The sequence below is a fragment of the Pteropus medius genome, unplaced genomic scaffold, assembly GCF_902729225.1.
Source record: "Pteropus medius unplaced genomic scaffold, Ma_sr-lr_union100, whole genome shotgun sequence".
Lineage (NCBI taxonomy): Eukaryota > Metazoa > Chordata > Mammalia > Chiroptera > Pteropodidae > Pteropus > Pteropus medius.
Window position 1 is genome coordinate 5748015 of NW_024347790.1, and position 14735 is coordinate 5762749.

General features: G+C 37.3%; 1 protein-coding gene across 1 annotated transcript in view; it reads left to right on the plus strand.

The window, feature by feature from the left end:
• PLXDC2 (plexin domain containing 2) overlaps positions 1-14735 on the plus strand; it is a 373661-nt gene that overhangs the window by 140229 nt on the left and 218697 nt on the right. Inside the window, exon 2 of the mRNA XM_039877520.1 lies at positions 12343-12554. Within this exon, the coding sequence (XP_039733454.1) occupies positions 12343-12554 (212 nt within the window). The remainder of the gene's footprint in view (positions 1-12342; positions 12555-14735) is intronic.

A 14735-nucleotide genomic window follows, 5' to 3' on the forward strand; every position in this document is an offset into this window, starting at 1 on the left:
ATATCCGGGAATGGTATTCACTAAGGCAGTAAGTCTGCTCCCTGCATCTGGGACAGGAAAATAAGTATTTTACATTTTCTCCTATTAAAATAAAATGATTTAATTTTCAAGTTTTTGGTATTAGAAGAATGATAATAGTTTAATTTAATAATATTTTTAAAGCCCTTTAGGTTATTCACTCTATACTGCGAATAATGATTGATATATATGTAATATATACACATATGTTATGTGTATATATATAAAATTAGGAGATGCTTACTATAAGGAAATTCTGTGAGTCCATCACTAATGGATTTTTTGAACGGGAGCAAGAGTTTTTAAATCCATGTTCTTCAGATATGGCTCATTTGTAAAATAAAGTCTTAGTATTGTCCTGAACGTTAATGAATATATAAAATGAAAACGTTGGCAATACTCTGACAGGGAGTCATTGCCCAATAATTAATTAGTCATAGATTTTTCATTATTTTACAAAATTTAGATATTTTTTCTTGGTCAAGTAACTAAGTAGGCACAACCATAGAAGGGAAGTTTTTGGTCGATGGTTATTGTACTGAATTCTTAAAGCACAGACTTTTCCTGTTTATCTGGAATTTATTTGTATAATTAAAAAAACATTTCAGAAAGATAATTTAAGAATGAAGGGAGAGTGAAGCATTTGAATTCTAAAAGTTTCAGAGTTCTACGCATCTGTAATTGGTTGAAAGGTTACTTTGGAGTTTCATCTCACTTTGGTGACTTCATCTTTAACTGGTAGTTTGTATATTTTAGGAATATAACACAGAAATTAAAATCTAATTTTAGGACAGCTTTTTCTGCCTTAATTTCTTTTTTTAATGTAATTTTGTTGATTGTGGTTTATTTACAATGTTAGTTAAATGCGTAATCAGCGTAAATATATGCAATCATGCAATTCAATTAGGAATGTCAGTTAGGAAAGTAATGACGAAATTCAGACATTCATGACATTTTTTTAATTTCTTGGGAACTTTATTTTAAAACTGTTATTTGAATAAAAGGTAGCTAATATTCAAGCTTAAGTATTTCTCTTTTTCATAATAAGTGAAAAAAATCTTGTGTTTTTTCAGTGGATTAAAATATAGTATTAAAAGTATGATGTAGTCTGTAGAAGATGAATATTTCTTAATTATATTTATATGACGTTCAACTTTCTATTCCTCATCATTTTTCCAATTTTAGGCCTGAACTTTCCCAGTCTTGTGAAAGAGACAATTTAGAATATGATTTTTTTTAAACTCTGAATCATAGGTTTACATAGATATATATATATATTTTATGTCAAGATATTTCACTTCTACTACTAGCTTGAGTTAATCACATGGGGAACTGGGTAAATCGTTAATTAATGCAAGTAATCAGCTAGTAAGTATTCAAAAATACTTAATAAAGCAAATAGATTTTTGTAGGTAAAGTATTCCATATTTAGGTATAAATAACAATGTCATTTTGGTTTAAAGAAGTGTATGCTTTCTGCTGTAACTAACATATTATTTATGAATCCTTGCCTCACAATGCCTTTGATATTAAGAAGCATAAATCTTTCCTGTGGGTTTTTTTTTTTTGTAGAACTTATTCTAAAGTTTTTTGGAGATATCAAAGCTGAGTAGTTTTGCTGATTGCTTTGTGGTTCTAAGGTTGCGTGAAGATACATTTCATTATGTATAAATCAAATGTGAGAAATAGAATAATGGGGAAAATTACTTTCTCTTGCGGTGGTAATTTCTCAGAACATTTTAAAGGACTTTAAAGTGATAATGTTTTAACACTGATCTTTTATTCGATGAAACTCATATATAGAAAAAGAGGTGAGAAAAGTATAGGAAATTGCACGAAATTGGCAGGGCTGCTTCTAAATCTTCTAAAGAAATAACCCAATATATCTAAGTATTCAAGGCAAAGCATTTTAAACAGGGAAATAAGAAGATCTTAAGGAATAGCCACCAGGATGGAAAATGCCAGGCAGGTCACCACCCCAACTATATCATGACTTACCTTAGAGAAACATACAGGCTGGACAGTCGGGCATGTTTAGTGAACATTTGTTATAATAACAAAAAGGAGCACAAAGATGAATAAAGGACACCTCTCTTGGCTCAGCTTATAGTAGTTTGTGGAAGAGTGGCATTTAATCAATAATTACAATATAATGAGAAGAACACAGCAATAGGTTTGAGTAAAGTTCTATGAGATCACATTAAAATAACACTGCTGGGGAAAATTATATGTTGGCGGCTATGAAAGTCTTTACCAAGTAGGAACATTTGACTTGACCTTCAAAAAGTGGAGACTTAGGCTATTTTTCTCTCACTGTAGCAGCAGCACATTGTAGAAAATGTATAAAATAAAGATGCCAAAAACTAGCGGCCGCCATCTTGCATAACGCAGAAAAAAGTACTGGTAACACTATAGTGTATTTGTCTTTTTTTTTTCTTTTGTGTATATGCATATATGTAGATATTATTCTTTTATCCGATTCGAAGACTATATACAGTTTTTAAAACTTATTTATAAATCTTTTTGCACATCTAAGAATATTTCCATAGTCTCATATCCTCGTAGACTTCACTGCAGATTGAAAAATTTCCCACAGAAAATTTTTATTAAAACTTTTATTAAAAATTTTATTGGTAGAATCCCACTACCAATATTATATAATAATACAATAGTTGCTTAAAAAAAAAAAACCTTATCAAGTAATGACAACTACAATTTTACAATACATTTCTGTGAATAGAGAAAATAATTATATTTTATTGCATTTCTTTGACTTCTTATAATATTAAACACTTTTACATATTTACTAGTATTCATATTTCTTTACTGTGAATTATTTATGACATTTGCCCATTCTTTTAAAATGAAGAACTAATCTCTTTTAAAATACATTGGTATATTTTTTGGTATATATTTGTATATATTAAGATGAGATACATATATTTATATGTTATATAAATATATATTTGTATATATTAAGATAAACTATATGTGATTGCCATTATGTAGGTCAAAAATTGAATAAACATACATAATATTAATCATAATATGTGTTATTGGTATTTTTCCTGCTGGTCTTTTAAATTTCTATAAAACTAAAAATAAGACCTTTTTTTTTTTGTCTAACATTCTTTAATGGTTTTCTTTTGTATTTGTGTGCTTTGTATAATGACTGAGTCTCCAACTTGACCACCTTAAGACAATGTTTTGTTTACCTCATATTTTCAACCCTAGGACATAGAAGGAAGCTTGTAAATATAGATTTCGTAGTTATATTTTCCACCTTTATCCAAGAATGATATTCAGCCTTTAACAACTAATAATATTTGGTTAGTCATAATGAGCACAGACCAGGCCACAGGACTGAGCCCAGATCTACAGGCCTGGTCGAACCAGGTATTCATTTCTTGGTTCTTGGATTATGTGGAGGGCATTGTTCATCTTTTTGTAGAGAAGTGGGGAATTGGGGTGCAGTTAACCTGTTAATTTGTTCCGATTGAACTTTAGAATCACTTAGAGTTCAGAAAAATACAACTGGTTTTGATTCTAAGAATATGGCACATCTTCTACTTGCTAAAGTCATCTTTTAATAAAGAAGCATGAGCCCAGGAGGTTGAGTGACTTGCCTTAGGTTACACGGTTATAATCTTAGGATCATAATTATTTAAAAAATAAACAACAGAGATAATTTTGAGATGAGGAAAGTGCAGATGTTATTGGCCTCTTGTCCAAGTCCACACAAATCTCTAGTGGGCCTTTACCTATAGAATTTGGGGCTACTGTGATAATGATATGATTTATGTAATTTAAATCAGATAAAATATAAAAAACATAATCTGATAGGAACTCATGTGTTGGTTGTCATCTGTGGTCATTGGCTAGTCAGCCTGGGCCCAACATTGGGCAATTACAGATTCTGAGTCCACGAACTGAGCGTGGTCTGATGGCAATATGCAGTGACATTGAGTATATCAGACATCTGGCAGCCATAATTTAATCGAAGGTCCTCACTGATTTGGGCCCTAGGTATTTGGACATCATCTTTGACACCGGGCATTATTATAACGATTAATTCCATCTGGCCTGTTCTGGCTCAGACGACTAAAATTTTCCATAGAGAGGCTATTGGCCATGACTGGTCCTTGTTTACAGAATTTTTCATCTCCCCCCCAGGCTGCCAGAGTCACATTTTTCATGCATTGAGACTTAGCTTTTAGTGCAAAGCCCTTATTCTAAAATCAGCCATTTCCAATATAGGAAACGAAGGTAGTTTAGCATAGTTAATGATATATAGAAGTATTACAGTATTTTTACCAAATAAGTTTTAGGTTTTTATTGTGCTGTGGAGACTCTAAACTCTCATCATGTATGAATTTTCATAAGGTAAATAGAAAAGCTGAAAACAAATGTAGAATATTTAATATATGATCCAGAATGGCCTTGAATATGTTAAGATATTTAGCTAGCCAGCAGATGATAGACTTTTATGGCTGAGAGGGACCATAAAGGCTATAAAGCTGCCCCCTCTCATTTTACAGGAAGTCACATACCTAAAAATTCCATGTAGTTTCTAGGTTCATAATACAATGTTTTCTCCAGAAAATTCCAAGGATCTTATTAAAAGATAGATTTTAATTTAATTAAATGATATTGTCTCCTCTGTTTATAGATTATTGATAGATATGACTTATGTGGAAATTAGTTTATTCTCCAAATCTGGCAGATTTATCTGAAGAATCAATCAGTGAATGGTCTGAGTTCTTTGACAGTCATCCTTTTTATTAGAGGTTATCGTCACGGTAAAACAGTGCTGAAATCTACTTGCAGGAATTCAATTTTTCTTTTAAATTTCTACTAGGCAGTGAATTGAAAATCCTCAATTACCCAGAAGATTAATTATTTATTTTAAAGTAGTCCCCAACCTTTAAAGATATAATAAAAAAATATAAAAAAGTATTAACGTGCTGTTACTTTCTGCCATGTTTTTACATTAACGTTACTTCATTTGCTACCATTGGCAGAGTCGACTTGATGGGATGTTGCATTCCTTATTTGCTTTCGAATGCTGGATTGTTTACATTTGTTTGCTGTTTTAAATAGCCCATTTTGTCTAGTTTATTTTTCCTTTTAAATTGTTTTTGTGTGTGTATCATAGCATTAGGCTTTGTCACAGATTGCTAAATTGACCCTCTGAAAGATTAATCAGAGGCAGTTTACTTAATAGTTAATTAAGAGTAAGCATCTGGATCCAGCTCTGGTTACTTTCCTAGTCTGTCACGTACCCTCCCATGCGCATCAATATTCCCATATGTAAAATGGGCTAATAACAATACATGCCATATTTATTAATGTATGCAAATGTTAAAACAGGGCTTGATATTTAACTAAACCTAAATAAAGATTAGCTATTTTTTATCATTAACAACCCATATTATTAGAAACTGCATAAAACACCTCTGTTTTCTAACTGTTAACAATTTTATTCTTTCTGTTTATTTTTAATGCTTTTGAAAATATGCGACAATAGTTTAAAATTGCCTAAATTTTTATTAATGATTACTTATAGGCTAAGTATGTTTTCCATAGGATAATCTGCAATTCTTATGTGTAAAATTAAAATGTCTGCTTATTATTTTATTTAATAGTAAAATTAGAAAACTATTAAATTTTAAAAGTATAAATTTGTTTTATGCATATTTTAGAGTATTTGGATCTTTTCACTTTCCCATTCTGTTTAATTTTTGGAGTATTTTTCTTAAACTGCCTCATGCTCTTCATCTAAAAAATACCCTGCAGTGACCCAGAACCCTGCAGTGACCCAGAAGTCAGAGAGGGGTGGATAGGCACTTACATCTTGGCCTTTATGCTTCGAAGGCTTTGCTGCCTCGAAGACTGAGCCTTTTGGCTTCGTCTTTCTAGAGCCATTATCCACGTATTTTCCACTTTAACTTAAAATTGTCCTTATTTCATCTACTTCATAGCTTTTCAGCCTCACCGGGCCATGCCCACAATCTTCTAAGACATGCGTTGCGTTTCTTACCGAGTCCATTAACCAGAAAGAACCAATATGATGGACTGAGGCCAAAGGTGTCGCTGAACGTCACCCAGCCGGCCAGGGAGCTCTTTTTTGAGTCAAACTCCTTATAACATAAATAGGACCTGTTATAGATTCGTTTTTTCCATAGTTTTCTCTTTCTTCCGCCCTGTTACCTGACTATTTAAAAACATGGTTAAAATCTTAAGAAGTTGGGCAAGAAATTACATACACATAAGACACTTTCTCAACCTGGCCAATCACTCATTTACTCATTTGTTATTCAAAAATCTTTGAAAAGTTATATGGCAACGTCTGTGCTTGTAAGTGAGATAGAGTCCCTCTTCTGAAACACTAATGTTTCAAGTGTCCCCACGGCCACCCGTAGGTTTGGTGACATGCTACAAGAATTCACAATACTCAATATAGGATAGAAAACAAAGTCTGTAAAGGAAAAAATTGGGGGCAGTGTCTGGGGAAACCAGGGCAAGTTTCCAAGGGCCCTGTCCAGCGGGGACGCACAGGACATTTAATTCTTCCAACAGTGAGCTATGACAACACGTGTGAAATATTGTCAATCACGGAAGACCGTTAGGCACTCAGTACCCAAGGAGTGTTCACATGACAACTTCCTGTCTAGCACTTCCTAAAATTCCAGACTCCCAGAAGAAAGGCAGGTGTACAGCATAATCCATATTGTTTGCTCAAACAGTTTAGCCACAGTGAGCCACACTTAACTGTTAGAGAATGGTGGGAACCCTTCCTTAAATCTAAGTTCCCAGACGCCAGCCAAGAGCCAACTTTGTAAAAAAGATTCTCTAAGGCGTGCAGTCTCAGGCGTGCCCTGTTGACTCTCTTCTGCACAATCTTGCATTCAAGTGGAGTAGGCAGAAGGGCGTTTAAGGAGTCAGGTAAAAAAGAGTTATTGGATTAGAGAAGAAAATTCAATTGTCTCTGCCTGGGGGAGTCAAGGGAGGCTTCATTTAACAAGACAATATTTGAGCAGGATCTTGAAGAAGTCGTGAGATTTCCCAACATCTGAGGTGAGACAGGGCTTTCCTCCATGTGAAAAGTAACCATATTAATTACAAGTAAAGAGATTATTGAGAAATTCTGTGTGGTGGAAGCAGAGGGCATGATGGGGAGTCAGAGAAGGAAGAGTGATTGGAACCAGAAGAGCATGATGTGCTTTACAGTTTTGTGGGTGGTACGGAACCATAAGAGGTTTATATCAGAAGAGAGAAGTGAACAGATCTGAAAGGTATCTCTAGTAGCAGATAGAAGAAGGATTGGAGAAGAGATTGAAGACAGGAGGATCAATGAGGAGGGAAGAGATGAAGAAGATGTGACCTAGGGACTTGAGGTGGGACCAGAATGTGGCTCAGTGGTCCTCAGCCAAGGGGCACAGAGAGTCACATGGGAACCTTAAAAAGAATATGATGTCTAGGTCCTACTCAAACCCTTCCATATCTCTCGACAAAGCGTTCTGTACACTTTCTCTCCTGTAGCTATCTTACTCTGTAATGCTACCGGTCAGATCCTCAGAGTCCACTGCGTGGTCAGTTCGTTGTTGGACATAAACAAGGGCATAACCATTCGCACAGAATTTCCTCTTCACTTCCTCAGTAAATTGAGATGCAGAGCCATATGGCAGTTTACCTTAACCGAATAATTTCATCTGTTCTCAGATGAATCTAGCCAATGAATCTGTCTGCAGTGGACAATCTTAATGTTTCTGCAGAGGAATCAAAGGTGGTGATTTCGTTTGCAGACCAAAGTGCTTGTCAAAAGGTGCAGTCTTGATGGATCCTAATTAGATAAGATGCACTTCAATTTATGTAGTTAGTTCTTGGTGACTTGACGCGTGTTGTATGGGTGATTTGTATGCAAGACTCAAGAAATGAGGTTAAAGATGTTTTCAACATATAAGTCTTATACTATTTAAGATATTTAAATAAAGTCATTAGGATAATACACAAATATAAACATATCCAACCCAGCATGGCTTTCCTCCCTTTTGTTTTTAAATTATTTTTTTTACAGTACATGATGGCACAAAAGAGACTTGCGAGGTTTGCAAGGAATAATATGAAGATATACATGAGTTTCTTGTTTTACTCTGATTCACTAGATATTATTGGGTTTCAGAATGATGTTCTATTTAAATGTGATGAAGTATCTTCTTCAGTAATAGTTTATTGGCTATTTTAATCGAATAAAATATCTTAAGAATGTGTTAAGATCAATATATATGTTATATGTACAAAAATATGTCTTCAGCCTTTCTCTCCTTCTATCCAAATGGGAGTCACTAGATATATTTAGTGTTTCCATGAGCTATGTGATTAAGAACTATAGCAAAATATGTTAGAGAAGATTATCTTTGAAGGTTTTCCATCAGTGGTTTAATTAACATACAGTGGACAGAAAACAAACAATCTGTTCAACCAGACAATTCAGAGATCCCTCCTGTTGCTTTTGTTTTCACTGCAGCTGAGAAGGGAAAAATTATATTACATATATCCCTTCATCTTGTTTATTATTTGTTTTGATGGTGATTAAAATATTTTATGAGTTTGAACTGTATAGGGATGATTTACAATGTTAGATAACCAGGCTGTGGTTTTGCCAGTTTTTCTCAGTCTGTATTTCTGTAAAACATCCATTTTTGATTCGTTTTATCTTCTTTAAAAATCATTCTGAAATGGGGTCAAAATCTAAGCCAATTTCATACTGCAGTCTTGATGAACCATGCACTACCGAATTATGAACATAAAGGAATGTTTCATCTATGCATGATCAGATAGTTTTGCTTATTCATTACAAAATCAGAGAGAAAGCATTTGGTTTCAAATAGAACAGAAAGAAAATTCATGGAAGCCAGGCCCTAAAGCTCACAAGTTTTCTAAGTAGAAAACCCTCAGGTCCTTCCTTAAATCCCATTTACTCTGTAAATACAATTAGAGCCAGCCAGTGATGGAGACAAAAGAGTCAATAGCTATAATAGCTGTTAATGTGACAATAAAGCCAGAGAGAAAAAATTTATAAAACGCTGATAAGAAAATTAAAAAAACAAAAACAAACAAACAAAAAAACACCCAAACACCACAGCTGTCTGGGGTCTTACCCCTGTAAGTGCTACGGTAAGCATTTATTCTTGTTTCGTTCAGTACGCCTGAATTCTGGTTTCATACGGGAGGCTTACCTGTCTATGAAATTTACCTTCTGCAGTAATCCTGCTAAACTAGGACAAGTTTGAATGGTCACTGCAATAACAAGAGTTTAACCCATTAATCATACTTCCCAGTCTTCAACTTAAGTGGTATTAAAAGATAAAAGTGCAGCATATTCAAATTTTTAAGAGTTTATTGAGCAAAAATCAGTTCCAATGAGGCAGCGCCAAACCAGAAGCACTTATAAGCATTCCAAGGGTAGGGACTAGGGGAGAGACTTTTGTGGAGAAAGGTGGTAGCAAAGCAAGGAAACTCTTTGATTGGCTACAGCTTCAGCATTTGCCTGATTCAGAAAAGATGCGTTGGGCGTTTGTGACTGGCGATCCTTAGATTTTGACTTCTTAAACTCGAGTCATTTACACGCTTAGGTTTGGGCTTACGTGGGCTGCTAAGGTATTGAACTACCTAGGTCTAATGGCCTCCTTGCTTAATTAATTAACAGTGGGGAATATGGGATGTATCATCCCAAGTTAGGGATCTGTTTTTTCTTTGTCTTCTAGGATGAAAAAGCATGGAGACTAGGAGAAAGGGGACTCAAGGAAGTCGAGAAATAGACTTTCTATGCAGATGGCTCCTCCGGTGTAGTTGTTTGGTCTTCTGCCTTCCCTGGGCCAGGACCACAGGGCTAGTGTGACATCACTGGCCTAACAGGCATCTCGGAAAGTACTGTATGTTGTCGTGTGCTGTCAATATCTAAAAGGATAACGATAAAATTAATATCAGGCAGTTAATACCCAACAATAAGACCCATTTAAAAGAAACCCAAAGTTGCTTTGAAATTCCGTTTCAAGGATTTGGGGAAACACGAATTCTCTGAAGTTTTCGGTGTATTTTTCCTGATTTACGCTATAGAGAACTGACAAACCTCTGGTTCAAGCCATTCCTTTTGTGTTATTTAAAAAAAATATGTATTTTTATATCCAAGACTGTTTAATTGCATTACATTTGCTTCATTTCTTATATATAGGTTGACATGCTAATAAGGACCCTGTATAGATTTTCAGTTGTTCTTCCGTGATTATTGATATTCAAGTGGCCACTACCCTGAGTGCAAGGCAGATGCACAACTCTAAAGTTAACCTGGGTGCTGGGCTAGGAGGTCTTACTCTGGTGGTTGTAAAACTTTTATTGCTTACTTTTGTTGTAAGCTGCCTCATATATTTTTGGTAATGAGGCAGGATATATAAATAAAGGATATAAAATTGCTTTTTATAGCTTTGCCTAGAATCATAGGTCTTAGAGCCTGACACGTCCTCAGGAAGAGCTAGCTGCTTTTGCAGGTAGGATATTTTCATTCCCATTTAAAATATAGGATAACTAAAGCATAGAGAGTTTTGTAAATTATGCTGAACTTCATATCCAGCAAACCGATCGGAAAGAACGCCACCCCAGGTCGCCTAGATCCTTGTAAAGCGTTTCTTTCATTACTTAATTCTGTCTGGTCCTGTCATTCTTGCTCCAACGAGACTCTACAGTTAATTCGCCCATTCACTCATTCGTTCATTTCACACACATTTATTGAGCCCCGTTCAATGGCCAGTGGGAAAGACAGTGTTAAAAGAGAAACATTTTCTATAGTGGAGGGTGGGAGGGGACCACGATCAACCCTTTATGTACGTGAGGTTTTCCAGTCCTACAATGGGTCTATGAATTGAACACAGCACTACATTTTTCTGGTCTTCGGGTTCTTGTCTGTGGAGTTCTTGGCCATTTCCATCTCCATCTTTTAAGCAGGTCTTTTAAGCAGGTCTTTTAAGCAGGTCTTTTAAGCTCTGCTATTCTACAATGCCATGGAAAAGTCTAGATAGCTGACACTATACCAGGGCTTCTCTCTGGGCTATATTCACTACGGCATCAGACAGTGGGAAATCTCTTAAGTTCACAGTGGAATAAAAATATAACCTCTCTGTCTAGATAAATTATTGGCCCTTTTTTGAGTTGAAAGGAAGGTATTTTCGGCCATTTACCTGTGATGAGTACCGATAGCCTTCTCTTATTTATTAGAGTTCTAAGTAGCCGATCCAGTGGGACTATAAGTCACACGAAATACATTTGGGTGTCTTAGAATGTTCTTATATTAAGGGGAACATCACAGACATAATTCGGTCATCCTTCAGCTCTGCCAGTTCTAAAGCCTGACAATTCATATCTTTTGGTAATAGTTGCTTAGAAGAGGGCTGTTCTTCTTAATCAGAAGCTGACTTCCCCATGCTCGTGCTCCATCTTCCCCCGCTGACCTACTGAGATGAAAGACTGGGAGTAATGATTAAATCTAATTTTTCCTCCTGTAGTAGCACGATGAGCTGGGTCAGCAAGGCCAGTCCCTGCAGATGGCTTTCAAATACCTTTGTGATTTGATCTCCCTGCCTTCCCAGCCATTTCTCTAAGTGCCTGTCACTGCCCCTCTTTACCATCCTGATAAGATTCCAAAGTGAGAACAGCACAAATGAACAAGAGCATTTGCGGTGCCTCCTAAGGATGTTCCTTATTAAATGAGTTAGCCAGCGAACCAAGTTTGACTTATGAGTGCGAGGCAGGGTTAGCACATTTACATGGAGATCGTTCCGTGTACTGTTTAGCCCGTTCAAACAGATTGTTGACTCTTTGCTGCTCAGTGTAACTCGTGAAATGCGTATAAGCTCACAAGTTAACAATGTCTGACTTTCACTTTCAAATGTACTGAGAATCGCTTGGTTTTCAGTCCTTTATTTGCATTGTAGCCTGTTTTCTCAGAACAACTGGGAAATGTTTATGAAGGGTGTGTGTGGAGGGCAGGGAAGGAAGGGAATAAAAATCCTTTGCTTTAGGGCAGCACATCTGTTTTAGGGACCGCATCTCTGCACATTCGCCGTTGTCACGACTTACGCTATGTCCTAAAATTGCATCCTCCTCAGAGACACACATGCCAACTAGAAGTATGACAATTAAAGAGATTTCACTGTTATTCGTTAGTTTTCTGTTTTCATGACTAGCAGAATTCTTTTCTCTGCCGAAGTCGATAGCATGTGTACGATTCGTGGCAAGTAGTAACTCGTCACCTTACTTCTTTCCGAACAGATTGGCAATATCAAAGTTCCCAGGCCTTCCCCCAAATGGAAGAGGAGGTGGACGTGGACACGCACGCCTTCAGCCACCGCTGGAAAAGGAGCCTGGATTCCCTCAAGGCGGTGGACACAAACCGAGCAAGCACGGGCCAAGACTCCCCAGAGGCCCGAGGCTTCACACACCTGCTCTTGGACGATGGGCAGGACAATGCCACTCAGATTGAGGTGGGTAAACGATCTGGGGAACTAAAGTGGACTAATGGATATATTTCTTATAAGGCACCCAACTGGCGCGCACTCATGCGCACACACGCGCGCGCACACACACACACACACACACGTGCTGTCTCTTCAGCTTTGGACTGTTTTTTTTTATAAGAATCAATTTAATTCATTAATAAATAATTTGTTAATATTCAGTAATTCAATAACAATAATAACTCCGTTAAATAAGTCGCTAAGCCATTTAATTACCCACAGATCCATTTACTCGCGAAACAGATAAATGTGAAGATGAATACGACACAGCACCTGCCTGCCAGGGATTTATTGTGTAAGCAGGTCTAAGCGCCATAATCAGATCATGCCTATGCCATGTGATAGGTACAAAATAATATACAGGCCGTAGCGTGGCAAGCGCCGAGGAGGGAGTGATCACCTTTTTGTGGCGTGAAGGGGTGGGCTGTTGACAAAGTAGTGGGCACTGGGGCAGGGGGTTGGCAGGTGGGGCGGAGCTTACTGAACGGATGACCTGTCCATGGTGAAAGGGAAGATTCCTGGCACAGCGAGTCACGTCTGCTGTGGCCACAGAGTCTCACAGGGTTGCCAACTGCCCTGGTTTACCCAGGACTGAGGGGTTTCCTGGGATGTAGGACTTTCAGCTAAAAAACGGGGCACTTCTGGGCAAACCAGATGGTTGGTCACTCTGTGGCCGTAATTCTTTATTATGGTCGGAGCCATGAAATGGAAGAAGGATGGTCACACTTGGGTTCGGCGAGTCTGGAAGTTTGCCAAGGGCACGTTTTGGGCTGATGTAATCATTGCTTAAGTTTCCATCGTCCGTAGCATTGCAAATCATAAAATACGATCTTGATGAATATATGAATAACGAACATATTCATTATTCATATGATGAATATGATCTAGATGTCACAAAAACGAACAGGCAAATCTTATGAAAATAAGCAAAACCACCCAAATGAGAACAGAGGCTGTTTGTTCAGTTTGTTCTAGCCAGGGACTCAGCCTCCATCACTAACTTGCCTTTGGTGGACACTCAGAAAGAGTGAGGGGAGTGGGAAAGTTTTTCAGTTAAAAAAGCGGTTTCAGGGATGCTCTGGTTGGTGGTTGTTGGCCTGGAGAGTCTAGAGGTGGGCTAACTGGAAGCAGAGCATCTCATATGATTGGTTGGAGGAGCATGTCTGGCTTTCTGTGGTTGGTCCTAAGTTGGATGCAAGGACAAAAAATAAGAAAGCTGTCAGTTACTAATCAAGGGCTACCCGTCCTGGGCCAACTGCTGCCAAAATTGTGTCCTGGCTCCCTGGACTGGTTGCTGTAGAGGTTGGGGTCAGAGTCCCATTGTTATCCACGGTGTGGCCATTGTCCGTTTGTATATTTTCTTGCATCCTGAAGTTTTGGTTCCTACTTTCTTCCAGGAACAGGCTTAAGACTTACTAAGAACTAGGCAGCATTCTTTTGCCTGCCCTGAAATAGTTGTTCTTTGGGAAAAGAACTCAGTTTCATGAAACAGATCCTGCACGATTCCGCAAATAGGATAAAGGCATCATTTGTTTCCTCATTAGTGAGAGGACTCTTCAGAAGATCCGAAGCATGGGCCATGGGGATTCTGTGATATGTTGGAAGCCCAGCAATTTTCAAAAGCCCTCTCCATCTTTTTCACGAGTATGTGACTCTGGTGCTCCCTGGCTGCCTCAGCCAGGCCCCTCAACAGGCAGCGCAGGATGTGCCAGGAGCACAAGTCATACAATATCTATAAGTGGCTACTCTGTCTCCTGCAGAGTGCCTGCTATTTTGGCAACTATGTTGTTATAGCAACTCAGGGTAGGCAACATATTTCTTCCCTGAGAAGCTCTTTAGGGTGCGACATAAAGAAAGGAGAGCTAAACAGAAGCAGAGGTGTTTACTCTCTGCCCAGACCTGTACCCACCGAGATTGAAAGGGGGAGCAGAGATTCCTAGAAGTCTGTCATCTCTTTGCAGGATGCCGAATTATTCTGATCAAAATGAAAAATGCCTTTCCTCAGGGATTTATTAACACTCTTCGGAATACCACTCCAGTCATTATTATAGCTGATTTTGTTATTCAGCCAATTTTTTTTCCTATTCTCCCGTAACAGAGGCAGATCATATCGTGTCAGTAATTTTAAATCGGTAAAAAAAAAAAAAA